The following is a 27,513-nucleotide window of genomic DNA, read 5'->3' as shown; positions in this document are numbered from 1 at the left end:
CTACAGATTATTTTGCCCTTCTCTTTTGATAAAATTTTTACTCAGAAGTGTTGATTTTCCCCTACATATATTATAGGGTTTTGTTAATTTTGTTCTTTTGCAACACTTTTCCAGTACATGTAGTTTGCTGCATCAATTTCTTTCACCTGGACTCTGTTCACATAATCTGCTTTCACATAGCACATATAGGTACATATAGTGCTAGGTTTCTTTTTATTTGTTATTTTACATCAGATGCAATCTATGTGTGTCTACATTCAAGTGCCCTGTGTGTGTGTGCTCTGCTCCTCTCCTGAGTTTCGCCAGTGGTCCTCACTCCCTGGGAGGACCTCTCTGCTCCATCGCCTGATTCTGCTGCCTGGGGTTCCAGTTCGTTTGGGTCTGGACGTCCTGTGGTTCCTGCCATGGATGCTGGAGTTCTACGATTCACCTGTGACCGGGTCCGGTCCCTGCTTTTCTGCTTACTGCCTAAGGATTACGCTAAGTGGAATTATTATTGCCTGTTTGGAATTATTCCTTCAAGTTTGGGAGTACCTTTGACTATTCTCCGGTGGGCGTTTGCTTTTCCTCACTCCTGTTGCTTCTGCCTGGGAACTAACCTTTCCTTCCTCAACTGAGTCCCTAGGGCCTCTGGAATTGTTCAATGACTCGTGGTTTCTAGCAAGACCCTGTGTCCTTGAAAAGGGGGGATATGTATTGTCCAGCAATGGTCAGTTTTCACCTAAAAACTGACCCGCATGCCACCGGTCACCGGAAGACATAAATTCCAGCTCTAAGGTGGATTTCACATTCTACCTTCCAACAAGCAACAAGGTTCTGCAAACCTTGTTGACATTTCAGGAGGAACACGATGTCAGCCTGTGTTCCCAAACAAAGCCTTCTTCTGATAACACCGCAGGATTCCTCATGCCTCTGAATAAAGTGACTTTTTTCAGCTCATATGAGTTAATCAATCATGAAATGGAATGAACAAATGTTATATGAAATTATCAATAATGTTTTGATTAATCTGTGCTTGAATTACTGAAGTTTGAAATGACAAGTGAATCACTATTTTCTGACAGCTCACACACAGACGATGACAAGGTCAAGCTAATATCCTGACACATTGCTTTCTGTTCCACAAATCAGAACATCCTGTATCTGAAAGAGGCGTGACATTCTGAGGTTTGCTTGTGAACACCCATTAACATGGCACATCCCGACTAGCCAAGAAAATCATAATATGATTACAGTGATTCTGCACTTCAACTTCCACCTTCCAGCATCCTGTGAGATTCAGCATGCAGTTCTAGAGAAAGCTACGGACAGGCCATCCGTAGCGAACCGTCTTTAATTCAGAACATTTTTGACAATCAGTCAAAAACCCTGCTAAAAGCTGCCTACAGCTGACACAACAAAATGGCTCCTTCAGCTATTCAGAAACAGCTGTTCTAGACACAAACAATTTCATCCATCTGTTTTGACTCGGAAACGTCTCTGGACTGGAGAGTCGGTGCTGCGGTTAATCTACCGAACCTCGGTGCCCAGCGGTCGCCCGACCTCCCTGACCTCCTGATCCGCGAATAGGGTCTCCAAAGAAAGGGTGTGGTAGACACACAGATTGCATCTGATGCCGTTTTTGATAAGAACCAACTTCATAGCTTAATGCAAACCAAATTCCTTTTCACACCCAGAACTCATTTTCTTCTAGATATAAGGTTCTGATAAACACATTCACACATAGTCAACATACATCACATCCCATCCTCCTACATTCTTAGTAGCCTTGGTTAACTTGTCTTGTTTTTAATTTGTTTAGAAAATAAATTTCTTAACTTTTATAAACCTGACTGTCTGAATTGAGACGAAGTGTGTTTGATCCTGAAAAAGCAAAGAATCCTAGAATCTTCTGATTAAACATCCAAAGACCAAGCAGGCTGATATCCTATATTTATATAGAATATCACAGCTTACTGGTCATAAGTAAAGGCAATATATCAAGCTGAAAAGCACACATTTACCACCCTTCACATCGCCTTAATAATTTCTGTCTAGACCACAGACTCTTTGACGTTGAAAATGTTCTGCACACCACCTCCAAGCTTGTTTGTAAATGTTCTGTACCATCAGTTTTCTAGTTGATGGTGAAGCAGAAACAGCTGCCACCCTCAAAGGGAGATTTCGTTCTACATGACCTTTCTTTTCTCAAAAATACTGCAAAATCGCCCCCATTGGCAGAAAACCTATCAAATTAATAGTACAGCTTAAAAGCCTCCTGAACTGCTCCAATAATAAACTATTCTAAAGTAATATTTTAGCCAATAGCAGACAAAAGTTGAGGAGGCAGAGCTGTGGTAAAGTATGAGTGTGTTTGAAACACCAATTTTGCTGGTTATAAATTGATTTTTGGTACGCAGGAAAGATGGGGGGAAAGAATTTAACTGTTCTTCTTCAGGTCATTAATGGCTAATGCTTTCATTGTGTCAAATGGGTGACATTTATAGGGTAAGATGTGCAGTTTTTGCTTTATATTGACTGACTATATTGACTGGTCTTACCCAACATTTCATGCCTTTTTCTTAATCTGTTAGGGTCAACAACTTAATGCAGTGGATCATTCAGTAAGTGGTCAAACTGAGAAGAGAGGACCCTAAAGTCCCATGTCTGCCAGGACCGCTTTAGATGTGAAACACTCCAAGCCTCGACACATCTGATCTTGTGTGTGTGTGTGCGTGTGTGTGTGTGTGTGTGCGTGCGTGCGTGCGTGCGTGTGTGTGTGTGTGTGTGTGTGTGTGTGTGTGTGTGTGTGTGTGTGTGTGAAAGGATGTAATGACAAAGGTTTGCTTAGTTGGCCAGGTCATGTTTGTAAATGAGAATATCTTCTCAAATATTTTACCAAACTAAAGGTTGGAATTGTTATCTCTTGCCTTGCTCCAATATCATGACTTTACATCACATTTAAGGTAATCAATGGTGGGAAAACAGAGTGCTATGGCTGCCCTCTGGAATAACTATGATGAGGTGACCATGAACTATAAACTACAAATACAAACCAAAACAAATGTCTATACCATAAAATTTTTTGTATTTAATATTTTGGTGTTTCACTACCTAAAACCCAGATCCATGGACTTCTCCTTTCCTCTCTGGACAAAATATGTGATGGGTGGGTTCTTGTAGCTTTAAAACCTGCAAATTAAACTAAAGCAAACATTGCTGCTGTGAACTACATTTATGGAGTATCTTCATTCCTTTTACCACTTATTCTCAATCAGTTGATTTTTCCGACTCTGAACAATTTTTGAGTTCCGAGGAGGAAGCGAACACACCATTAGCTGATAGCAACGGAAGCTAAAGTATCAAGCTAACATTATCTTAAACAGTTTATGTACCTGGCGGAGCAAATTAAGATGATGATGCCTCACTTAGATTGTTGTCATCATCACCCGGTCACCCATCGCATTTAGTGAAGTGACACCAAACTTTAAAGAGCTTTCTCTCTGCCTTGTTGGAAGTCTGAATTTCCGAGTTCTGAGTTCAAATGCACCATTAGCTGATAGCAAATGAAGCTCAAGCGTCAAGCTAATATTTTCTTGAACAGTTTATTTGCCTGTTTAAGCAGTTTAGGACAGTGAAAACTCACTTAGAACGTTGTCTATGATGTCGTCATCACCCAGTCACCTATTGCATTTAGTGAAGTGGAACCAAACATTAGTGTTCTTTCTACTATGCTACTTGCTCTGTTTAGAGCTGGAATGCAACGACTGATGACATAATGCTCTTGCGCTGCCGTCTATCTTGGGAAATCACTGTCTCACAAGTTCTCATTAATGAAGGACAGGTACTGAACTCTATGGTATTGAAACAAGGCAGAGTTTCCTATCAGGTGAATCGGCCCTTGGTCTATACCACGGAATTTGGTCGGTGCCTTAGAAAGTGCCAAATAAGGCACTTGGTGGTCGGGTCCTGACATGTATGCTGCCGGGAAGAAGGCGGGAACATGCGGCAGTGCCTGGCCCAGGCTCTGGGGCCTCGTGTAGACCTTGACTCCTCTGCTGTCCCATAACAGGGGAGGGGGATGTCCAGAGGGGGGAGGACCCAACCTTACCTGGATGTCCTATGACTTATATATTCTGGAAGCTGTGCAAATGCAGGGATGAGAGTAGATATTCTGCTGGGGTGGGGCTGTGTTGGTTCTCTCGGACTCCGTGGAGCTCTGCGATGCTGCTGCTTTGGGCCCTGGCAAGATGGGCTGGGGTCTCCATGCCCTGGGTGGCATTTTGGCAATGGAGGTGCCTATTGGGGCCAGTGGGGGAGCTGGCTCCCTGGAGGGCTTAGGCCAACTAGCCATTCCTCCCTATCCCCACACATTTTTCTCCTCCTGCTCCCTCACATCATCACACAAACATGGGGCTGGACAAATCAGGGGGTGTGGGAATGGACCCCATTTCCACATTCCTGTGGCAGCCTGCCGCCCAATTTTATTTGCACATTAAACCCTTCCACCAAAGACATTCCACGCAAACACACACTTAGGGCCTTGGGAGTGAGCACATTCAATGGCATTTGGCAAGGGGATCTTTCAGCCTCATCCCAAGTGCCGGTGCCCACTTCCAATTTTAAACTGCACTTAGACACAGAGGGCTGTGGGGGAAGAGGGGTGGTGTGGTGGCATCAGCTGGCATAGGCCAGACAATGCCTGCACTGCTCGATCACCACAGCCATGAACAAATACACCTCGTCAACACAAACCAACACTGTGTTGGAGCAGGCGGAGGGAGACTAGGGGTCTTAGCACACCTCTGTTGTCGCTTGGAATCCCGGGGCTGGGGGCTAGGAGGGGTATCTGGCAATCTGGCTGGGGTCTGGGGTGGTGGCTCGCTTTGCCCGGCGTTGGGCGGGGAAGCCTGCTCATCAGCACCCCAGCAGAAAGGGTCGAACTCTGGGAACCGGTGATGGTTGTACCCTTTGTGCAGCAGTACCGGGACCAGAGTGAATAGGGTGTGTATGGGGAGCATGAGTGGGTGTCTTGCGTGCATTTTTGTAAGTCTTATGTTGTATGTGTATGTGTGAGCATGAGGGAGTGAGTGTGTGACTCTGTTTGTGTATAACTATATATGTCAGGTGGGGCCTTTGACTCCTCCCCTCTCCTGGGACTTCTTTTGCTGCTATACACCTTCACCTCTCTTCCCCTTGCCACACTTGGTGTGGTGCCTTGGTCTGCCTGAGTGTTCGCGGCTCCCGGGTCAGGGGGTTTAAGATTTTTGTCGTCTGCCTGACCAATCCCGGTGGCTGCCTGGTGGGATCTTAGTCCCTGGGCTCTGTTGGGTCCCCGGTGGGGCTGGTCGCCCCTGGGTCCCGGGTCGCTGGGTTCCGGGCTTGGCCGGCTTGTGGATGGGAGGCTGCGGGAGGGCCTGTGGGCTTGCCGCTGATATCCCCCAGGACTCTGCCGGCTGCTGGTTGTGGCCTCCCAGGACAATCCTCTGCGCCTCTCGAGGGGGGCTGGGGCTTTTCTGGTTGCAGTCTCTCTGGGGTCCCTGCGCTCTGGGGCAGCTCCTGGATCTCTGAGACTTGGAGCTCCTTCCATCTCTTACGCATCTTTTGGGGGCAGATCTGTGGCCCCTCACACTCTCTATTGGACGCTCCTATAGAGAAACCTTACATATACAAGTGCGGGTACGCTCACACGGTGCTCTCATAAGTATGGACTTGGGCACGTTCAACATATGTCGTAAGGCTGTGGTTGCTACTAAGTGCACTTTGATTTGTTATCGTGTGATTGTTCAGTAAAACAATGTTTATTTTATATTTCTTCATCAAGTTGACGCAGTGATAGCTTGCTCCTGTCGTATTGATGTGTATCCCTTTTCTGCAGGTCTAGAAGTAGACTCGTGTTCATCAGTGATTGTTTATTTTTTTGGGACTACCCCCCACCCCCACCTTTTGTCTCTTCCTTTCTCTTTCACCTCTGTCTCCGTGTCTGGTCGGAATTACAAGCATTAAAAAAAACAATAGTTTTAAGTATCAGGCGTGACATTAAAAGCAGAAGCTTTGATGCTCCACCTGAGAGTTAATCTGTAAGGCTTGTCACCAGCATTCAGACATTAATTCTGTTTTCTTCACAGCCAGACAGGACACGGGAAAAAAAAAGTGCCAAATAAGTTACCCATCCCTAGTGGTTGAACACAACAAAGTTAAAAAGAAAAACCAACGCTCAACATCAAAGTATCTTTAAAGCTTTTTGTTTGTTTGTTTGTTTGTGCTTAATATTTTCCAGTTCCGTTCAAACCTAAAAAAACGTTTTGTTGTAGTTAAAGAGGAGGCCCCAATGGACCCATGATCTCCTTCTTAGTTTTCTGTCATAGATTTTATCTCCTTAACCTACACTGAATGTACCACAGAAAGATAAGAAAATAGTTGCTATTCACAACATGCCTCCCACACACAGACAAATCCACCTCATAGATGAACTTTGTGTCTTTTAGCATTCACCTCAGCTAACAACATGTCCCCATGTGCTTATTTGTTCACCACAAGACAGAAGCAAAGCAATCAAATGCCTTTCTGCTCATTGTTTAGGGAGAGACGTCACACCAAATTGGATTCACAAACAAATAACATTTATACTGGGGGCGAGCTGGCTGTTAGGCTAGCGGGTCAACAATTAAAGAAACCCAGCATTGAGTCGAGCAGATGAGAGATGTGTAAAGATTAATCTTCAACCAGAGCTGCTGCTGCAGTAATCTTGACCGTTAAAGCTGAAAAATAGAATATGTACATACTATATCAAAAAATCGATCCAGTCAGTGGGCATTTTAAAAGAAACACCTGTGTTCCAGTCAATAATAACAGCACGGTTAGATATACCTCAAGAGATGCAGACATGAAAGTGTGCAGACTCTGTACATATGGACATGACAGATTGTACTACCATCCGATTGATTGTAACACAGTGTGTGAAAAAGTGTGTTGTTGTACCGAACTGCGTTGTCCATGCGCGACACAGTGAGGTAGGCAGCCAGGTTGGCTGTGTAGGACGAGCACACGATGAGGGTGAAAAGCCACCAGCTGCCCATGACGATACGCAGAGCCACCGAGCCCAGGATGGAGTCGCTGCCTGTGAAGAAGGAGAAGTGCACACAGACGTGAACATCAGCACATTTACAATCTGTAGCGAAGCATGAAATCAGGAAGGGGAGAAGCCGAGACCCAGATTTTAACTTTGGTGATTAGGAATGATGTACGAGTTTCCTTTAACCAGTAGTTAAAAAATCTTCATGCAACAAAAGAATAAAACAAAAACCAAGATAAAGATGTTTAAAAAAAATTAAACTGCAAAAGAAATCATTTTGAAATGGTTGAGATTCAACATTTTGATGATTACATTTCTATTGACTGATGAAAAATTGCACACACGCTGTAACACACTTCTGATATCTAATTTGGAGAAGATAGCAGCACTAAAATCACCCACTGAGGACACAGGTCTGAACATAATTGTGAAATACAACAGAAATAAAACTGTAAAGCTGCAGAACTGCATGAATTTTCTCCCTCATCCATCTCTGGTAGGTTGTTTTGTTTCGTCTTTGATTAATCTTTTACAGTGAAAGAGCAGACACAATAAAGTTTTGACTAATATTGTGTATTGATTTTTTTCTAGATTTTCCAGAACATTTATGACTCATCGGTCTATTCAGACAAGCAGACTTTCTGCTGTTGATCATATCTATTTGTTTGTGTTTAACACCAGAACAGATGGTTATACTCATATTAGGATTCGGTTTAATAACATAAGTGTTAACATAAAATCTTTTGTTTGATCTTTTTGAGGATGCAAAAAGAACGTATTTCAAATTTCTCACATTTATTGTTTTTAGAGAGGTAAACAAGGATGATGACATGTTTTTTTTATCTTACCGACTCGTCTGCAAAAATACCAAAACGAATCATGAGACGAATGAGAAACATGTCAGCATGCATTCTGACACCAAAGGGAAAAGCTGAAGAAATAACATCTGAAATTTCAAGAATATGAAATGTGATAAAAACATATTTGTCTGAAAGTGTCATGATCAGCACAGCTGCACCCTGAGGAAAGCTTGGGGAGAAAAATCAAAAACACTGAAGGTCTTGTCAGATGTGTAACACTCCAGCATCAGTCATTTTTATTACATATGGCTTTGACTGTTATTTTAAGGTCATCGAATATGAAATGTGTTGTATTTTGTCCACAATCTAACCTCACAGCAGCAGACGTCTGTGGCTTTCTCTCTCATCTATGGAACAAATTGATTAAAGCCTTTAATCATAATGAAAAAAAAATTCCATTTGATTCCTAGGAAGGTTTAGATTATTCCCTACCTCTGAATTACCTCATCCTGGAACAAAAGAACAGTTCCTGTTTGAAAAAAGCAGCAATGAAGCCTGTGTGTCTGGGATGGATAGCCTCTTTTGCAGTGAACGCACAACAAAACTCAGCCTAGGGTTTGCATATCATTATAAACTCACTGAGGTATTTGGCTGCCAAGTTGGAGCACTAACAATGGCGCACTATAGGAAACTGTGTGATCTGTATCAAAGTGACCTACACCATCTCCAAGAAAATTTAAAATAATAAACAATAAGTGGCAGAGTTGAACACGAGCCAGATATGAGGAGGGGAAAGGATGAGAAATGGCATAAATTGAGCTTCTGTTGAAACATAGTGGGTGTTGGGTTAACAAAAGGTTCCCAGGCAGTGTGCCAGACTATGATAGATGCAGTTCAGGCTTTAACATCAACTGCTGAATTTGTTCCAAGCTGACTTACCTGGATCACAACCAGAACTACAGATTGGGTGTTCTCCTTGAGAAGGGCACCATAAAAGATGCTAAAGAAGGCATTTGGTACGAAAGTTACCATCTCCTGATTCAGCAGTTGTTGCATGGTGATATCAACATACATTGTTTGTTTAATTAGAGCGTCTTGTGCTCATGACGGCAGCAGCCAGGGTGTGTGTGCTTGTAAATAATTAGTTTGACTGTGACAACATAATATTCTGCTATATCAGTTTTTAAATGTCATAATATTTTAGTTCATTGGTTAGCAGACACACTGAATGGTTTCATAAGTTGTCTATTTAAAGGTGCAACATGTAAGAATGACATCATGTGTTAAAATGTGGTTACTGTGGACTATTTTTCAAAGCAAAAAGTCACTTTCTCATTCCTGTTCCATAAGATTTATGGCTGTTGCCAGTTATGGATCGGCACCAGGTTCTAGATGACAAGCTAAAACGAGTCATGCACAAGCCCCCATAATTCGGTTCTGGATATGAAGCAAAGAGAGCTAGCTCCGGAGAAAGGCCTCAGCCTGGGCTTCGGCCTCACATTAATAGATGTTTGGCCATTTAGATTCAGCCAGTTAATGAGTTAATCATGGAATTATTTGGACAAAGAGGGCAAGCTGTGGTTATTGACTGCATTAACAGAACATCCAAGCAGTTTCTGCTTCTTTTATCAGTCAGTGAAATTATATTTCCGCTGGTGAACACTTGGTAAGGGTAAGGGTTAGGGTTATTTTTTGTGAATGGGTCGTCTCCATTTGCAGCTGGGTGCAAAAGAAACAGATCTCAATGGGGGAACACATATCGACATAACACCAGCTCCCATGTGTGGCTGTAATCATGCTGGTCACTTGTGAATTTCTGAAGGAGATCACAGAAACACTGCAGCTCTTTTAGTTTTTTGTTTAGTTTTAGATTCGCTCAACCACATTTTTCTCAGTAATAGTTTGCTGCTAGAATGGGGAAAAATCTATGCATTTACCATAACACTGCTTGGTCTACAATGGGTTGAAATAGTTTGAAATATAACGTTTTGAGCCAGACTGCTGCGATCAGGAGGCGTCATTTGGAATTGTAGTATGTCCAACGAAGATCCTGTCTTTTGCGCCTATAACTGGCTAGAAGGGCTCTACTACGATTGGTTATTTCATTTAGCAGCAAACCATGCCAAGTGCAGACCGTTCTCCTGCCATCATCACCGACACAAAGCTTTTTAGGGAGTTTTGTAAAGAAAATGTGAACTTAGCACTATAATAATCAGAGGCGAGAAAGACGGAACCTTCCTTGGACATACCACGATTCCAAATGATGTGACTGGGAGCCCTGGCCTTTCTGATCAGCTCCTTCTCTGAGGTTGTAGATCTGTGAGACATTATCTACATGCTAACCTAATGCCAGCAGGAAAAACGCTGTAAAACGACTCCAACGTCGTTGCTCTACTATGTTTTTTTTTGTGCTAAAAATGCCCAGAAAAATTCTATTGGCTCTGGGTTAGCATGTAGCTAATGTCCCACAGATCTTAGTCCATGCAGAATGAGCTGATCTGGAAGGCCAGGGCTCCCTGTCACAGTAGTCTGGCTCTGTTTGTAATCTAACAGTTCCAGTCCATTTTAGATCTCCACAGGCAACCAGCATGACTACAGCCTCGCAGGGGAGCCATTCAGTAGGGAGAGCAGGCTACCCCATGGTCCCTGGAGCCTTTCTTAGCTTCTTGGGTTAGCTAAGTTAGCAAGTAGCTAGATTGATTTAATTTGTTCCAACCCCGTTTCAAATGTAACAACCCCACCCTCAACTCCACCTCTTTTGCCATTTTTGGATTGACTGGGTGTGACTCAGTGAAAAAAATCAGAGGTGGGAACATCCTATTTTTGGATTCAACTTGCCCTCCAGTGGAGCAATGGGCGGGCTTTGTCCATATTTTTTTTATGTCGATGGTTAGCACTCGTGAGTGTTTTACGATATGGCACATTTACTACAGTTATTACGGTAATACGTTTTCAGCATTAGAGGAAGTATGCTTGTTTGCAGTCTCTCTGTTAGCTTGCTGTTATAATTCTAAACAACAGATTAAAGGAAGTAAATGCCACGACAAACTCCATATTGACTTCACACAACAATTCACTGTAATATCAAGTGGTTGGTAATTTTAAAAACTAGCTTGAGATATTTTTAGAGCTGCATATTTGCTTTAAATTCACTGTTAGCATTGTTAGCTCAACATTAGCTTCTAGCCTGCTTCACCAGATTTTACAGTAAAAGAATGATGGCTTCTTAGGGGGTACAAAAAAGAACATCTGGGTCACTCCTGTTTACTGGCTTCAGTTCTTCAAACAGTTAGCATTGTTAGCTCAACATTAGCTTCTAGCCTGCTTCACCAGATTTTACAGTAAAAGAATGATGGCTTCTTAGGGGGTACAAAAAAGAACATCTGGGTCACTCCTGTTTACTGGCTTCAGTTCTTCAAACAGCTCTGGATCTTTTTGCCTGCTGGTGTTGAATTACAAACTCACTTGTAAAGAGAAACTACATTCCTCTTTATTTTTTATTTTTAAAGGAGATAAACTGTTAACACCCCAGCATGCTGAGCATGAAATGTCTTTCAATGCAACTTTCCTTCCAACATGATTGAGACATTAGACTGTTTTGTGATCATTTAACTGTAGAATTCTTACATATTGCTTCTTAAAATTTATGCTGTTTTATTTTAGTTTCCTAAAGTAACCATCTGTTTTTGCTTTACTTTCTAATCTGCATCTAATGATTTTATATTTATGAAAACATGCTTGTTTCTTCGTTATGAATGTCTTTTAGACAGAACCCCCCCCCCCCCCCCCAAGCATCACATCGCGCATGCATAATTTGTAAATGTCTGCCACTCACCTTGTTGCACGAAAGCGCCATAGACGATCCAGATGGCGCTCTGAAGGGAAGTGGAGGCTGAAGGAGGAGGGTGGCCCGTGCTGTTGTGACACCGCACGGCCTGAATGCGTCTGAGCAGAAAAATCATGATTCCCACCACGGGGATGGCTGCAGCAATGCATGCCCACACCGCCAGGTCAAACGGAGCCAGTAAGGAAAAAATGTTGATCTTTTCCTCAGATTTGTGCATCAGAATTCCCACTGAGTAATCCAAGTAGCGCTTGCTGAAGTCAACCACACTCTCGCGCTCAGGTGTGATGGTGATGGCTGACACGGCCAGGTCTGCTCGCTGGACGCAAAGTTTATAAAAGAAGGTGAAACACAGAAGAAACAAGAAATCAAGCATAATGAAGAATAAGGACCAACCTTGGCAATTAATTCTCCTATCATGCCATTCCAGGATCCATTAGGGAGTGCTGATCCATACTTCCCATCACCAATTTGGTAGATGTCATACTTGAACCCGAGGATCTTGGCGAGGGCATCAAGGACGTCGATTGAAAAACCTTTGTATCTTTTGGGTTGACCCAGAATATTCTCTGCCACCATCACAAAAGGTTCTTCCTATTTGAATTAAAATTGGAGATGTTTTTGTAAAGGTTGCAGATAATGTTCCACTCTCACATAAAAAATGAAAATAAATTAGAGTTTTATCACAAAACCAAAGATTAAGACAAACTTTAGAGCCTGTATTCAATCACAGACGTGTCATCCATCAAGATTCACCTAAATATTCTCATTACCAGATTGACAGCCGAAGCGAGGACGCATTCATTCATCTTAAGACACCTTTATGGGAAGCTCCAGTGTAATCTACATTGAACTCCATCTTAATAAAAAAGTGTCTTCAGCAACTGTTGACCCATAACATGTGGCGCCATGGCAACTGCAATGGTTCATCAATGTGAAAATTGCCATTTTAAATTTATTGCTCACACCCATAGTTCCTCTTTATGAGTTGAAAGTGTCAGGGCAGACTTTAACTGGTGGAGGTGGAGTAAAGGAAGCTGGGGAAGATGGGGCAGGGGGACACGGAGGAGGAGGGAGGAGTTAAAGCGGGCAGGGATAAATTAATTGATTGACACTGCCAGAATACAGCTGAGCAGAACTTATGTGAATAAATATGGTGAAGATAAATCATCTGTAAAGAAGAGAAAAAATGGAGGGGAGGGGAAGTGATTGAAGCTGAGGACAATAGAAGAGCCTTCTGCCACAGCAATGTAGGCCTGCCTTAAGAGGTTTTAAAGAAAGTTTATTTCATTTTAGGAAGAAAACAGCAACAGTTTGTTATTTGGAAACTAAAATGTGATGCTTTCTGTCCTTTTGCACAGTAATCGTCCTAAAATAGAAGCAGAACAAAGTGAAACGATTTTAATGTACCTCCTCTTTCAGTGCGGATGATTTTCAAACTGAATGTTTAAATAGGAGAACTACTTTGAGTTTCACTATTCCCCTTTTATCGGGAACGACTGAAAATAACTGAATGGCCACTACTTTCATGGAACAGTGCTTCTTGTTAAATTTCTCTGTTTGATCAGACTGTTGCTCCAAGGTTTTGCATACTGTTATCACGCTAAATGCAGTTGAGTTTCTTCATATTGTTCAAATTTATGTTCATATTCATTTTTTAGTGACCTGTCTATTTTGACAGAAAACAAACAGAATGTTTCATATCTACATGCTGATTTACTCTAAATGGAAACTATGCAGTTTTGGCTTGCTTTTAGCACCCCCTGGTGCCAGTTTGTAGAACGGAAAGCATCTCCTCGTTGTGCGTTTGTCTTTTTAACACCTTAATCTAAAAGCTGAAATGTCTCCACAGCCTTCCATAGAGGCTACAGGAGTGATTCATCACTAAATTGAACAAATCAGCTTAATTTTTGTTTTAAAACATGCAGGAAATGTGTTGAAACCAGACTGCAGCGTAAGGTGTCTCAGCTCAACAGAGTCAGTCTGAAGTTGCAAGTGGAATATTCTGGCCACAGGGTGAAAAGGGCTGGGTGGCCTTTTGTTAACCTTGTAAAGGGTCATTTCAGCACATAGTGGCTTGAGGAGATGATTTAAAAATATGAAAAATTTCCTAAGTATCCCTTTCATGTGAAGAAATTAATGTGAAAAAAATGACTTGTGTATTTTAGCAGATAATTAAAACCATATAAAAGGCACAGATCGTTTCTTTTACTAAGAAACTACAGTTTTAATCTGTGGGCGACAAGTCTAACCTGATATGTTTGCTTCAGTAGTGTTTGTTTGGTTTTATTCACCAGGATAATTGCATACTCAGGTCAAAGTGTTATTGGATTCAATGCTCTCCCACGACTTACCAGTAACGTTACAATCTTGAGCGTCACTCCCTGCATACCGCTTTCAATTCGATTCTCCTTCAGGCTACCGTTTAATCCACGAGTAGAGTCCCAAAATGCCAGCTAAAAGGGAGAAAGAAAAATCAGGTAGAGGAAGGAAAGAGGGTTAAGAAATGGAAGAGGCTGAGCCACGCTTGATGAATTCATCGCACCATGAAATTTGAGAATCAATGCTGAGCAGGATGATGTGAAAACAGTCAAAGTAAAAGTAATTATCCTATATTATCAATACGCCTTTGACTCATTAAGGAGCACAAAATGGCCGTGTGTGGTTACTTATCTGAAGCCTCTAATTTTAAAAACTCTTTATCAGCTACTGTATGGATGACAGCTTTCCATAAGTATTCAATAACCACAACTTTAAGTTGACTTTCAGCTCAACACGTGAGCCTGTCACCTTAAATCGACCTTGATGAGCATTATACATCCTTTTGAGTTTGTTTCTCAACTCCAAAAGAACTTTCCGCTTTAAACCTTTTATTCCACATGGTCAACGTTTGGAGGTTTGTCTCAGGTTGGGAGGCTGATGTTTATTAAATTTTTTATCAGTGCTGCAAGCAGGACAAGGATTCTCAAGGATCTGACACATCATTTGAAGTGGTCTTTGATTTGAGCTGACAGAACGAGACTTGTGGCTCAAGGTCAAACCTTGGGCCTTCGTGGCTGCAGCTAAATATTGAGAATGTTAATGAAAGACGAACACTACTCCACCATGAAGAGGTACTCAATAAAACAAGTTTTAAAGGTTCAATAAAACGTTCTAAAATATCTAATTTTCAGGTAAAATATATATTGATTTCATGTTTATTTTGTGTTGATTGGTTTTTAGATACAGATCTCTGAAAATATTATCATGGGATTATAATGTGGGCTGCACAGTGGTGTAGTGGTTAACGCTGTTGCCTTGCAGCAAGGAGGTCTTGGGTTTGCATTCTGGCCCAGGGTCCTTCTGCATGGAGTTTGCATGTTCTTCCTGTGAATGCACAGGTTCTCTCTGGGTACTCCGGCTTCCCCTCACTGCCCAAAAACACTACTGCCAGGTTGACTGGTCTCTCTAATTTGACCTTAGGTGTGAGTGTGTGTGTATATGTTCCCGTGGGATGGTCCAGGGTGTAACTGGCCTGTTCGCCCGGAGGCTGCTGGTGATGGGCACCAGCCCCCGTGAGGATAATGTTGCAGTTATAGATTGCATCCAATGGAATGGTGTTTTGGGAATAATTTACATATTTTTTTTAGCTTGTCATCAACATGAGATTAATGGTGTTTTTGGAAACGCTTTTCAAAGTTTCAATCTTTAGCTAATAACACATTTGTTATGCTATGATGTCATAGAACCACAAATGACCAAACCTATGACTCAAAACATGTCAAATTGTATTATAATGGGGGCAGATATTACTAAACCTTTATTTACTGTGCAGACAAAACTCAGTCTTGTATCTGACTTTTTGATCCTCTTCTTGTGTTTACTCAGCATAAGCTTTGCACACATGCTCTGTACCTTGTTCCTGGGTTTTGGAGTTTTGCTGGCAGTAAATCTCAATAAGAAGACAGGATATGTGTTTACAAAAACATTTTGGAAACCATAAATAAAAAATATATATATTTGTTCGGGGAAAGATGTTGCTCCTTGTGGACAAGAACTAGATAATGCAAAGCAATGTAATCAGGAGGGAAAGCTGGTATCAACTATTGGATATTTTAACCAGACTTAGCTTGTTATAAAATGGTTTTGGTATTTAAAAAACTCACAGCGCAACATTGGAGGTATAAAAAGTGTACCTTAAAATAATGGCACTGCTCTTTGTGAAAACTAAACCCAAAAATGATCAGCAAAAGTTCAAAACCATCACATTCAAATGACTCAGCATAAAAGCCTCTCTTCCTTTGTTCTTTTAGTGGAATGGACATAGTCACTTGGGAAGAAATAGAAAATATTTCAAACATGTTGGATTTGTGACTTAAAAATAGACAGCTTGGTATTCTCTTGTATCATTCTGACGGAGTTCTGATCATTTTTAAAACTATGGACTTGTGTACAATTAAAAAAAACAAAATTAATGCTCACACAAAAGGCAGCAACAAAGATATTGGACTGTGAACAAGGTAAAAAAAAGCACGTGAGACAATCAGACAGGAAATAAATCTGTACACGTTTTTATTATCTGTTATCAGTTTTGCAGTACCCATCTGCAGAGGCTTAGTGCAGTTCATTACTATGGATATCATCAGCAAAAACTGATTAATCACGCAACTCCTGCTTCCAAACCACCTGTTTGTGTGGGTGAATGTACACAGATTTTCCCTGCAGTTTGTCACTCATGAATGGTGTCTTCTATTTATGCAAGCACTTGGCAAATGCCACCTTTTGAAGGATCATTTCATATTTTGCAGAAAAAAAGTAACTGCATTTAGCATAATGAGCTTAATGTGTTGCTAGCTTATTTAAATTTGTGTTTAAGCACAAATGTGAACAAAAGTGACATAAAAATAAACTGTAAAGTGAGGAGCTCCTGTCAGGGCCTTTACTTGCTCAGGATCATATAACAGCCCTGTAGAAAAATAAGTAGTACTAGATTATAATAGCAGACCAAATTAGTGCTTTATGTACCATAAGATCTTAGAGCCACAGGTGTTTCATGAGCACATTTTTGTTGGCTCATGCTGAACCAGTTTAGTTTAATAGCCTCTATCCATTTTTCTGTGTAGATATTCACAGCAACTGCTGCCAAGGATGCTTCCAAACAACTGACTGCTAAAGCAGGGACTGGAAAAATCAGACCTCTGATGGTATCCTGTTAGCCTAGAATCTAGACCATCAGACTCACAAAAAGATGGTCTAGGCATGCTCCATTGGAACCTCAGCAGTCCCGGCCATCTGGTGCCAGGCAAAACACGGCCATACATCGGTTTGTTTTGAGTCTTCAACGATGTATGGCTCACTGCCCTGACATCCGTAGTGGTCCAATCACAGCGTTCTATTGGTTTGGTGTTTGGGGCATTAGTGCAACAGAGAAAAACTAAGATGACGACAACTCTGTAGCTGTCCAATCACAGCGTTCTATCAGTTTGTGGGCCAATCACAGCACTATTAGTTTGGTTTGCATCATCTTTGATGATGTACTGCTCACTGCCCCATTCACTGAAATCTGTAGCGGTCCAGTCATAGTGCTCTATTGGTTTGGTGGGCCAATCACAGCGCTCTATCAGTCAGGTGGGCAGGATGATGATGAAACTGAGCTAAACTAAGTTGGTGACTGCTCTGTAGTTGTCCAATTACAGCGCTCTTTTGGTTTGGTTTGAGTCCTCTTTGACGATGCCCCGTTCACTGACATTCACAGCAGCCCAGTCACAGTGCTCTATTGTTTTGGTGGGCCAGTCATAACACTCTGTTGATAAGCAGGATGTTACTGCGGCTGAGGGAGGAAAACAAAGATGGTGATGGCTTGTTTGAAATGGCTTTGGCATCAACTTCGGACTATTTTGACTTTTCTTTGAGTCATAAGCAGCTAGAGGTACATGAGTTTATTTAGGAAGGGATTGTATTTGCATCTTGTTTGGCAGTGTATGGCTGAGAGTCATCAATGGACGGTGTCCATACTATATATTCACATATATAGAATTGCTTGCCAGGGTAAACCTGTGATTTGAAAGGAGAAGTAGTTGCAGATCAGACTGGGTCCACTGCATCCTCAGACATAGTACCACCAATTTGTCCCTTCCAAGACCATCCTAGATAAAGTTATCATCTCTGCTAGTCCAGTCAAAGGTAAGGTCCTTACATGCATTTTTTAAAATGTAATATAATTAATCTCATCTGTCTACATTGCAGACTTTGTGTGTTTTGTCTTTCCAAGTGTGCACAGGGACAAAATGTCAGTCTCCATTGCTTGGCTCACAGGGGGCTATTTTCTCCATGAGTAGTTTCGTCCTTTCTGAAAAATGCTGATCAATCCCTGCTCTGTAAACTGAAGAACAGTGAAGAGGAGCACTTCTACTTCACGGACCTTTGCCCACTGGCATGCCACTAGAAAGGTCACAGAAAATAAACAGAGCAAAGTCACACCACCTGCATTTAAGGCAGCAACACTTGGATGGTAGGTCTTTTTCTAGACCACATTTAAATCTTATCTGCATTAATACACTGTATACTAAAATGTCTTTGGACATTTCATAACCATGTCACAGAAAACAGGGAGGAAATGCATTTTGAGATGTGTTATATAAAGATGTGCCTAACATAGCATGAAAGAGAAGGTTTTTGATTTTTAGATGGGAAATCTGTCAAGATTTTTCTCATCTTTCTTTCTTTGAAGTGTCAGGTTGATAAGGATTTAAATTTTAAATGTTCTTCCCATAAATTTTCTAAGTGTCCAAGAAAAGTTTGAAGTAAAAAAGATTAATTTGGGACTTTTTCTTTTTTATCTTACAAGTTGGAAAATGCTGCTAGGATTTAGTAGATGTGTCATTTTTTAAAAGTCAACAGAGATTTCCAGAACTAATTATGAGAATTTGAACCATGATGTTTAAAGTTTGACAAGATTTCAAACTGTTTAGCCAGAGGTAATCCATACTTTTTATGCAACTTCTGTAAATGAAAGCCAGTGACAGCTCCACGATGACAAAAGGGGTGAAACTCTAATAGCTGGGGTTTCTTTGTACCACAATTGTCCCAATTACAGGATCTACTACAAATCTTACCGAAAGCACTTCATTTTTTTTCCTGGCACCATTTAAAGGGTTATTATAGGCATGCTAGCACGGTCAAGCTAGTTTCAGCTATTCACCGTGTCTTTTTTTCCCTACTAATTCAAAGTGTCAAGTGCTCACGTATCGACAATCTCTTTATGCTAGCAAGCTTCTTATTGAGCTAGATTTCTTAGTTGCATTTACAAACTGCACTGACTTGACTGCGTGTGCCTGTGACCGTGTAGGAGTGTTTAACATACATCACACTGCAAAGTGATCGCCTGCTTTATGCGCTGTGTCTCCAAGGTGTGAACAAAAGTGACATAACATACACCATAAAGTGTCTGTTACTTTGATTTGCCTCACATACGTGGCTGTGAAAGAAGAAACTGAGTGTTATGAATGGGATGAGATATAAACTACAGTGTATCCATTCAAACCTAAGCTTTTATTCATGTTTAAAATAGTTGTCTTGAACGTGGGGGTCTTAAAACAAACACTTAACTGATGTTTTTGATGGCTCCTGACATTTAGTGGACATGAATAAAAACACCACCTTGTTGGATAATTGCATTTATAACCATTATTTACGTTTTCAGACCTATATTCCTTGTATTTTCATCTTTTTTGGGATAGTTCAGAGAATCGTATCGATGGAAATCTCACTTTTTTGCAATATATTAGTTTCACGTATATTTTTGATTTAAAGTTGAAAAACACTTAAATAAATCTGTTGGGGTCTCCAGTATGAATGAATGCCTTGTGAGTTGTTTTTCTGAGGGGAAAAAAGCTCAGATGCTCTAGATTCAGAAAGTAGAAGTTATTCGGTGTGTGTGGGGAGTGTTTCTCTGATTGGCTAACTTCTACATGACTCTTATGTTGTTTTCATTCACTCTGTTAAAGGCACACTTGGCAGTTTTGCTTACTTTTAGCACCCCCTAGTGTCTCTTCTTAATTCCCGGCAGTCAAACCGAAAATTAAACCTATCTCCTTACTGTGCGTTCGTCTTTTTAACACCTTAATCTAACAGCTGGAATGTCTCACCAGTCTTCCTTAGTATCTAGATGAGTGATTCATCACTAAATTAAACAAATCAGCTTTGTTCATGATCTAAAACATGCTGGAAGCAGGCTGCAGCGCCAGGTATCTAAGCACATTTTTTTCTTAGTCAAACATGGGCATCATCTGAACCATTGGTCCGCATAACTGTCATTCATTCTCGTGAAGCTTTCATGCAAGGTTGACGTCATATGTGCTCATTCCTGGTTTAGTTTGCACTTCCTGCTCATGATTATTCTGTTTATGTGTAGAACGATACCCCTCACTGTTCTCACTGGGTTCTTTTGAAAATGGCTGACAGTTGCTAGAGGAAGTGTCTTTGAAGTCTGTGGGTGTTTCTCAATGCCAAGAAACCTTGCCTTGATGTCTTGGCCCTGCCCCGGTTGCCTAGGAGATACGTCATCGGGAGCCGCCAAGACGTGTTCCAATGTTCATGTTCTACTGAGGCATGTGGTCTCTGTTTTTTAGCTGTTTAGCTAGCTGAGCAAGGATACACGGGAGGTGTCTTGTCAAAAAATACCCACAATACACCGCAGTATTTTCAAAAGGATGGTGGATCAGAAGCTGGCAGCTACTCCGAGGACAATTTTCAAGATTAAAAGTAAGTCAACTAAGTTAAAATGCTTTTTTATTAGATCCAAATAAGTTTTCCATTGTTGGTTAGTTGCTTAGTAGTTGCAGCTTCGGTGGCTAGTGGGTAGTAACTCACTTACATATTTATTTTAATAAACATATACACATTTTAAAAAGTAAAAGGGTCATTCTGTCATGATCCTGCCATGCCCTGACCTCCATGCACTATCATTCACCTCATCAGCCTTCATGCATCACACCTGGTCCCCTCATCAAGCTCCAGCCAAGCTCTGTTTCCACAGCAATCCCAGCCTGCATCTCATCAGCTTCATCCACTTCACCTGCTCCTGACTCCTCAGCTCATCACACACACCTGCTTCCCTTGCTACTTAAGAACCAGCCCTCCAACCATTCAGTGCCAGATTATTGAACGCTTCTGCAAGTAAATCTTCCAGCTATTTCCTTTCTGCCTACTCATAGCCTCCTGACCTTGTTTCCACGCCTGACCCTTGCCAAGAACTCTGCCTGCCTCCACGACCCTCGCCTGTTCACCTACTCTGTCTCCAGCCTCGCCCTCTATGGGTAATGCCACGTCTCAGCTTTTTGCTAATAAAGACTTTTAAAGTGCTTCACTGTGTTTGATGTCATCATGGGTCCTCAAGTTCTGGTCGTGACATGTTATATATTTATATTGAAACTAATACGTATAATTGGGATTCCCAGCAGGTCGGGAGATGGCGCACTGACACAGAGCGTCAGTTTCCAATGCCCACAGTAAAAAGCACATTTCATCGACATTTTATCTTCCCCTCACCACCATCCTAACCTTAACCCTTTAGCTCATTCTAAACTTCTTATTAAGCGTGTTGGAGAGGGATGGTACGACTAGGCAGAGGTGTGACCAAGTCACTTCTTTGCAAGTCACAAGTACAGGGAGTGCAGGATTATTAGGCAAATGAGTATTTTGTCCACATCATCCTCTTCATGCATGTTGTCTTACTCCAAGTTGTATAGGCTCGAAAGCCTACTACCAATTAAGCATATTTGGTGATGTGCATCTCTGTAATGAGAAGGGGTGTGGTCTAATGAGATCAACACCCTATATCAGGTGTGCATAATTATTAGGCAACTTCCTTTCCTTTGGCAAAATGGGTCAAAAGAAGGACTTGACAGGCTCAGAAAAGTCAAAAATAGTGAGATATCTTGCAGAGGGATGCAGCAGTCTTAAAATTGCAAAGCTTCTGAAGCGTGATCATTGAACAATCAAGTGTTTAATTCAAAATAGTCAACAGGGTCGCAAGAAGTGTGTGGACAAACCAAGGCACAAAATAACTGCCCATGAACTGAGAAAAGTCAAGCGTGCAGCTGCCAAGATGCCACTTGCCACCAGTTTGGCCATATTTCAGAGCTGCAACATCACTGGAGTGCCCAAAAGCACAAGGTGTGCAATACTCAGAGACATGGCCAAGGTAAGAAAGGCTGAAAGACGACCACCACTGAACAAGACACACAAGCTGAAATGTCAAGACTGGGCCAAGAAATATCTCAAGACTGATTTTTCTAAGGTTTTATGGACTGATGAAATGAAAGTGGGTCTTGATGGGCCAGATGGATGGGCCCGTGGCTGGATTGGTAAAGGGCAGAGAGCTCCAGACCGACTCAGACGCCAGCAAGATGGAGGTGGAGTACTGGTTTGGGCTGGTATCCTCAAAGATGAGCTTGTGGGGCCTTTTCGGGTTGAGGATGGAGTCAAGCTCAACTCCCAGTCCTACTGCCAGTTTCTGGAAGACACCTTCTTCAAGCAGTGGTACAGGAAGAAGTCTGCATCCTTCAAGAAAAACATGATTTTCATGCAGGGCAATGCTCCATGCGTCCCAGTACTCCACAGCATGGCTGGCAAGAAAGGGTATACAAGAAGAAAAACTAATGACATGGCCTCCTTGTTCACCTGATCTGAACCCCATTGAGAACCTGTGGTCCATCATCAAATGTGAGATTTACAAGGAGGGAAAACAGCACACCTCTCCGAACAGTGTCTGGGAGGCTGTGGACGCAATGTTGATGGTGAACAGATCAAAACACTGACAGAATCCATGGATGGCAGGCTTTTGAGTGTCCTTGCAAAGAAAGGTGGCTATATTGGTCACTGATTTGTTTTTGTATTGTTTTTGAATGTCAGAAATGTATATTTGTGAATGTGGAGATGTTTACACTGGTAAATATAAATAATTGAAATGGGTATATATTTGTTTTTTGTTAAGTTGCCTAATAATTATGCACAGTAATAGTCAACTGCACACACAGATATCCCCCTAAAATAGCTAAAACTAAAAACAAACTAAAAACAACTTCCAAAAACATTCAGCTTTGATATTAATGAGTTTTTTGGGTTCATTGAGAACATGGTTGTTCAATAATAAAATTATTCCTCAAAAATACAACTTGCCTAATAATTCTGCATTCCCTGTAAGTCACAAGTCTTTCCAGTCAAGTCTTGAGTCAAGTCCAAGTGAAAGACAACCAAGTCCAAGTCGAGTCCAAAGTCAATGATGTGGAAGTCCAAGTCAAGTCCAAGTCTTTAACTTAATTTCAAGTCATAATCACGTCATCTGTCAAACTTCAATTTAATGACAAAGACTAAATTCCAGAAATAAAGCTTCTTAAAGCTTCATTTATTTGCTCAAACAAGCAGAAAGTGCAACTGAAATTGATTATAAACAAAGTGCTGCTGCATTTAGCCGTACAAGATCAAACGCAGAACGAAGAATGGTCAATGATATTTGATCAAGTCGTGCCACTTTTGTGCTAAAATATCAAATATGCTCAAGTCATCATCAAGTCAACATTTGCAAGTTTATTCAAGTCACAAGTCATTGGCGTTCAAGTCCGAGTCAAGTCGTAAGTCTTTATAGATTTAATCAAGTCAAGTCGGAAGTCATTAAACTAATGACTCAAGTCTGACTCGAGTCCAAGTCATGCGACTCGAGTCCACACCTCTGCAACAAGGAACAAAGTTTTGAAAGTGCAAGAGGGTTAAGGTTAGGATGGGGGTGAGGAGAAGGTTAAACAGCAAGAGCATTGGAAAACGAAGGGGGAAGTTGGAAAACGACACTCTGGCACAGCGCGTCGAAAGAAAACGCATCAGAAACAAACACTTGGTCACCCAGGATCATTTTTGATAGTTCAAGTGTGAGAATGTGTTGGAAATTCAGAAGCATCCTCCGCCATACCTTTAAAATGCAAAAGATGTTTTATCTACACCAGTAAGACCAGCATACATGTGGAGATGCTGTTGTCAGCTTCTAGTTTCTTCTTGTGACATGGAAAGCAATTTAATTATAAAAATATCACGTCTGTATTTTTAGAGGTAGGATTCAATAAGCATCGACTTGTTCCTTCTTTTCAAACTGACTATGAAAAGTTTTGCATGCAGGCTTGATTATTTTATCTAGGGATTTTATTATTTATTTATTTTTGTTATTTTCTAGTTTGTCTTCCCTGTGGATGCTTGTTTTTATTTCTAACATATATTATTTTAAAGCCCAAGTAGAGGCAGAACACTAAAATAAGACTGGACTGAAACATTCAACGACTGAGGAAATTTGGAACCATCAGCGATTTTCCATCTATTGTTATTGGGATGTTGAGGGTCTGACCTCATGAGGAAATTACTATGCAGTGATTTTCTCCAAAATGACTGTGCTTAAATTGCTCTGAAAAGCAAATAATCACATCGGCGCCAAGAAACTTCATTTCCCATGATGCTTTGCACATGGAAGCATTGGGATGATGTCACCGCCTAATACCAGAAACACGTTCTGCGCATGTGCGGGAAGCCGTGGAGCTTTTCCCGCGAACTAAGACCATAAATCTTCAGCAGAGACAAAGAAACCTCGTTCTTTTGCCCAGGATACCTGGCGGTAAGGACACGCTTGTCGAACGCTCCGTCAACTTGAGCACGCGGAAGCTCTAAGTGCCAAGTTGAGCCCACGCAACCGCTGGAAACTACACTCAACTCCATCGGGACCTGACTGGGAACGAGCGGAGCTCCATTCAGCTCTCAGAGACGCTGTAAGTTGTCAAACTCAGCACAAAAGAAACTTCGTTCTCTTTGTGTCCAGCCGTGGAGAAACACTCGTGGAGCCAAACAACGGAGAAAGCATTAAACCGACGCATGACGCTGAAAACTGCGGAGAAAACGGAGAACCGTCAAATCATAACAGCGGGGACGCCTTGCTGCTCTGGTGATCAGAAAACTCATTTTTTTCTCTCTCCTTTTCTTCTCCCGTTTCCTCTATAGTCCAGAATAAGCAATAAAACCGCGCTATTGCTTAAAAAGTAGCTTCGTGTTTTCCTCTTTCGCTCCCAATTCGTCCTTCGGGTCATTTTGAAAGAATAAACTGCTTATTGATCATCGCTAATATCTTTAGTCATCAGCTCTGGCCAGGCTGCCGACTCCTTTTAGATTAAATAATTTACAAGTGACCCTTTTGTTGTTTGTTAACTTTTGAAGTGTTTGAGTTAAGTTTTACTGTGATTCTAAGCCACTAAGTGTTCGGGAAAGTAGAAAACTTTACACATCCAGGTCTCCTGTTGAATGCGAGGGGAGGGGAAGAGCCCCACACACACTCACAGCTCCCTCCCACACACCACACAAACACCTTGAACATTATTTTGAATATACATCCTTTTATTATATCACATGGTTATTATTCATTTATGCCACTGTTTATTCATTTGACAAATTGTTAATTAAACGTTATAAAATTCAGATTTTCGTCTCCAGTAGCTTTGTTGTGTCGAAGAGAAGTCTCTGCTCCAAGGATTCTACGAACTTCAAGAAAGACTGATAAGAGTTTTGGATTCAATTTTTCCCCGGTAAAAGGGGAATGGTGCCCCGTATATCTAAGAATATCTTAATTAATTAATAAATCAGTAAATATTTACATATTTACAGAATTTATTGAAGAATCCAAAAGTAAGTTGAAGCTTACTAATTGTTCGCTCCTAATAACCCCAACAGGGACAAAAGATTTAATCTAATGCAGGCACGCAATTAGGGTGGGGGACCTCTCTCCCAACCCGGAGTTGGCAAGCCACCCTTTGCTGGTCGAGAACCATGGCCTCAGATTTGGAGGTGCTGATCCTCATCCCAGCCGCTTCACACTCGACCGCGAACCTACCCAGCAAGAGCTGAAGATCAGAGCTGGATGAAGCTAGGAGGACCGCATAATCTGCAAAAAGCAGAGATGAGATTATCCTGCCACCAAACTCGACACACTCCACACCACGGCTGTGCCTAGAAATTTTGTCCATAAATGTAATGAACAGAACCGGTGACAAAGGGCAGCCCTGGCGGACTCCAACCCTCACCAGGAACAGGTCCGACTTACTACCGGCTATGGGGACCAAACTCACGCTCCTCTGGTAAAGGGACTGAACGGCCCTTAAAGGAAAGCCAGCCACCCCATACTCCTGGAGCGTCCCCCACAGGGTGCTCCTGGGAACACGGTCATAAGCCTTCTCCAAATCAACAAAACACATGTGGATTGGTTGGGCAAACTCCCATGCCCCCTCCATCACCCTTGCAAGGGTAAAGAGCTGGTCCACAGTTCCACGGCCAGGACGAAAACCACATTGCTCCTCCTCAATCTGAGATTCAACTATCGATCGGACCCTCCTCTCCAGTACCTTGGAGTAGACCTTTCCAGGGAGGCTGAGGAATGTGATCCCCCTATAGTTGGAACACACCCTCAGATCACCCTTCTTAAAGATGGGGACCACCACCCCGGTCTGCCACTCCCCAGGAACTGCCACTGATGACAATGCAATGTTGCAGAGACGTGTCAACCATGACAGCCCTACAACAATCATAGCCTTGAGATACCCAGGACGAATCTCATCCGCCCCCAGGGCTCCGTTGCTGTGTAGTTGTTTGACTACCTCAGCAACTTCTGCCCCCGAGATTGGACAGTCCATCCCCAGGTCTCCCGGCTCTGGCTCCTCCTTGGAATGCGCATAGGTGGGATTGAGGAGCTCCTCAAGGTATTCCTTCTACCGTCTGACAATAGCCCCAGTTGATGTCAGCAGCTCCCCATCCCCACTGTAAACAGTGTGAGCGAGTTGCTGCCTTCCTCTCCTGAGGCGCTGGACAGTTTGCCAGAACCTCTTTGGAGCCGATCGATAGTCTTTCTCCATGGCCTCACCAAACTCCTCCCACCCCCGAGATTTTGCCTCGGCAACTGCCACTGCTGCACCCCGCTTGGCTATCCGGTACCTGTCTGCTGCCTCCAGAGACCCACAGACCAGCCACGCCCTGTAGGCCTCCTTCTTCAGCCTGATGGCTCCCCGAACCTCTGGTGTCCACCAGCGGGTACGGGGGTTGCCACCACGACTGGCACCGGCCACCTTGCGACCACAGCTAGCAACAGCCGCCTCAACAATCTCAGAGTGGAACAAGGCCCACTCGAAGTCAATGTCTCCCCACTGCTCTCGGGACGCGGTCAAAGCTCTGCCGGAGGTGGGAGTTGAAGACTGTCTTGACAGGTTCTTCTGCCAGGCGTTCCCAGCAGACCCTCACTATGAGTTTGGGTCTGCCAGGTCTACGCAGCATCTTCCCCTGCCATCTGATCCAACTCACCACCAGGTAGTGATCAGTTGACATCTCTGCTCCTCTCTTCACTCGGGTGTCCAAAACATACGGCTGCAGGTCAGATGATACGACTGCAAAGTCTATCATCGACCTGCGACCTAGGCTGCCCTGGTACCAAGTGTACCAATGGGCATCCTTATGTTCGAACATGGTGTTCGTTATGGCCAAACTGCAGCTTGCACAGAAGTCCAATAACGAAACACCACTCAAGTTCGTTCCTCCCAATCACACCCCTCCAGGTCATGCGGTCATTGCCCACGTGAGCATTGAAGTCCCCCAGCAGGACAATAGAGTCCCCTGATGGAGCACTATCTAGCACTCGTCCCAGGGACTCCAAAAAGGGTGGGTACTCTGAACTGATATTTGGCCCATAAGCACAAACAACAGTCAGAACCCGTTCCCCAACCCGAAGGCGCAGGGAAGCTACCCTCTCGGCCCCTGGGGTAAAC

The 27,513-nt window shown here is 42.4% G+C and overlaps 1 protein-coding gene across 2 annotated transcripts in view; it reads right to left on the bottom strand.

Annotated features, from left to right (window-relative positions):
• Positions 1-27,513, bottom strand: part of grid1a (glutamate receptor, ionotropic, delta 1a) — a 424,695-nt gene that overhangs the window by 20,289 nt on the left and 376,893 nt on the right. For both annotated transcript variants that reach the window (XM_015944768.3, XM_015944767.3), the window contains exons 9-12: positions 14,053-14,154; positions 12,095-12,292; positions 11,690-12,017; positions 6,961-7,099 (exon numbers count right to left, since the gene is read on the bottom strand). In XM_015944768.3, coding sequence (XP_015800254.3) covers positions 6,961-7,099; positions 11,690-12,017; positions 12,095-12,292; positions 14,053-14,154 — 767 coding nt within the window. The remainder of the gene's footprint in view (positions 1-6,960; positions 7,100-11,689; positions 12,018-12,094; positions 12,293-14,052; positions 14,155-27,513) is intronic.

The sequence above is a fragment of the Nothobranchius furzeri genome, chromosome 12 (genome assembly GCF_043380555.1).
Source record: "Nothobranchius furzeri strain GRZ-AD chromosome 12, NfurGRZ-RIMD1, whole genome shotgun sequence".
NCBI classification, from domain to species: domain Eukaryota; kingdom Metazoa; phylum Chordata; class Actinopteri; order Cyprinodontiformes; family Nothobranchiidae; genus Nothobranchius; species Nothobranchius furzeri.
This window is presented reverse-complemented; position numbering and strand designations above follow the sequence as displayed.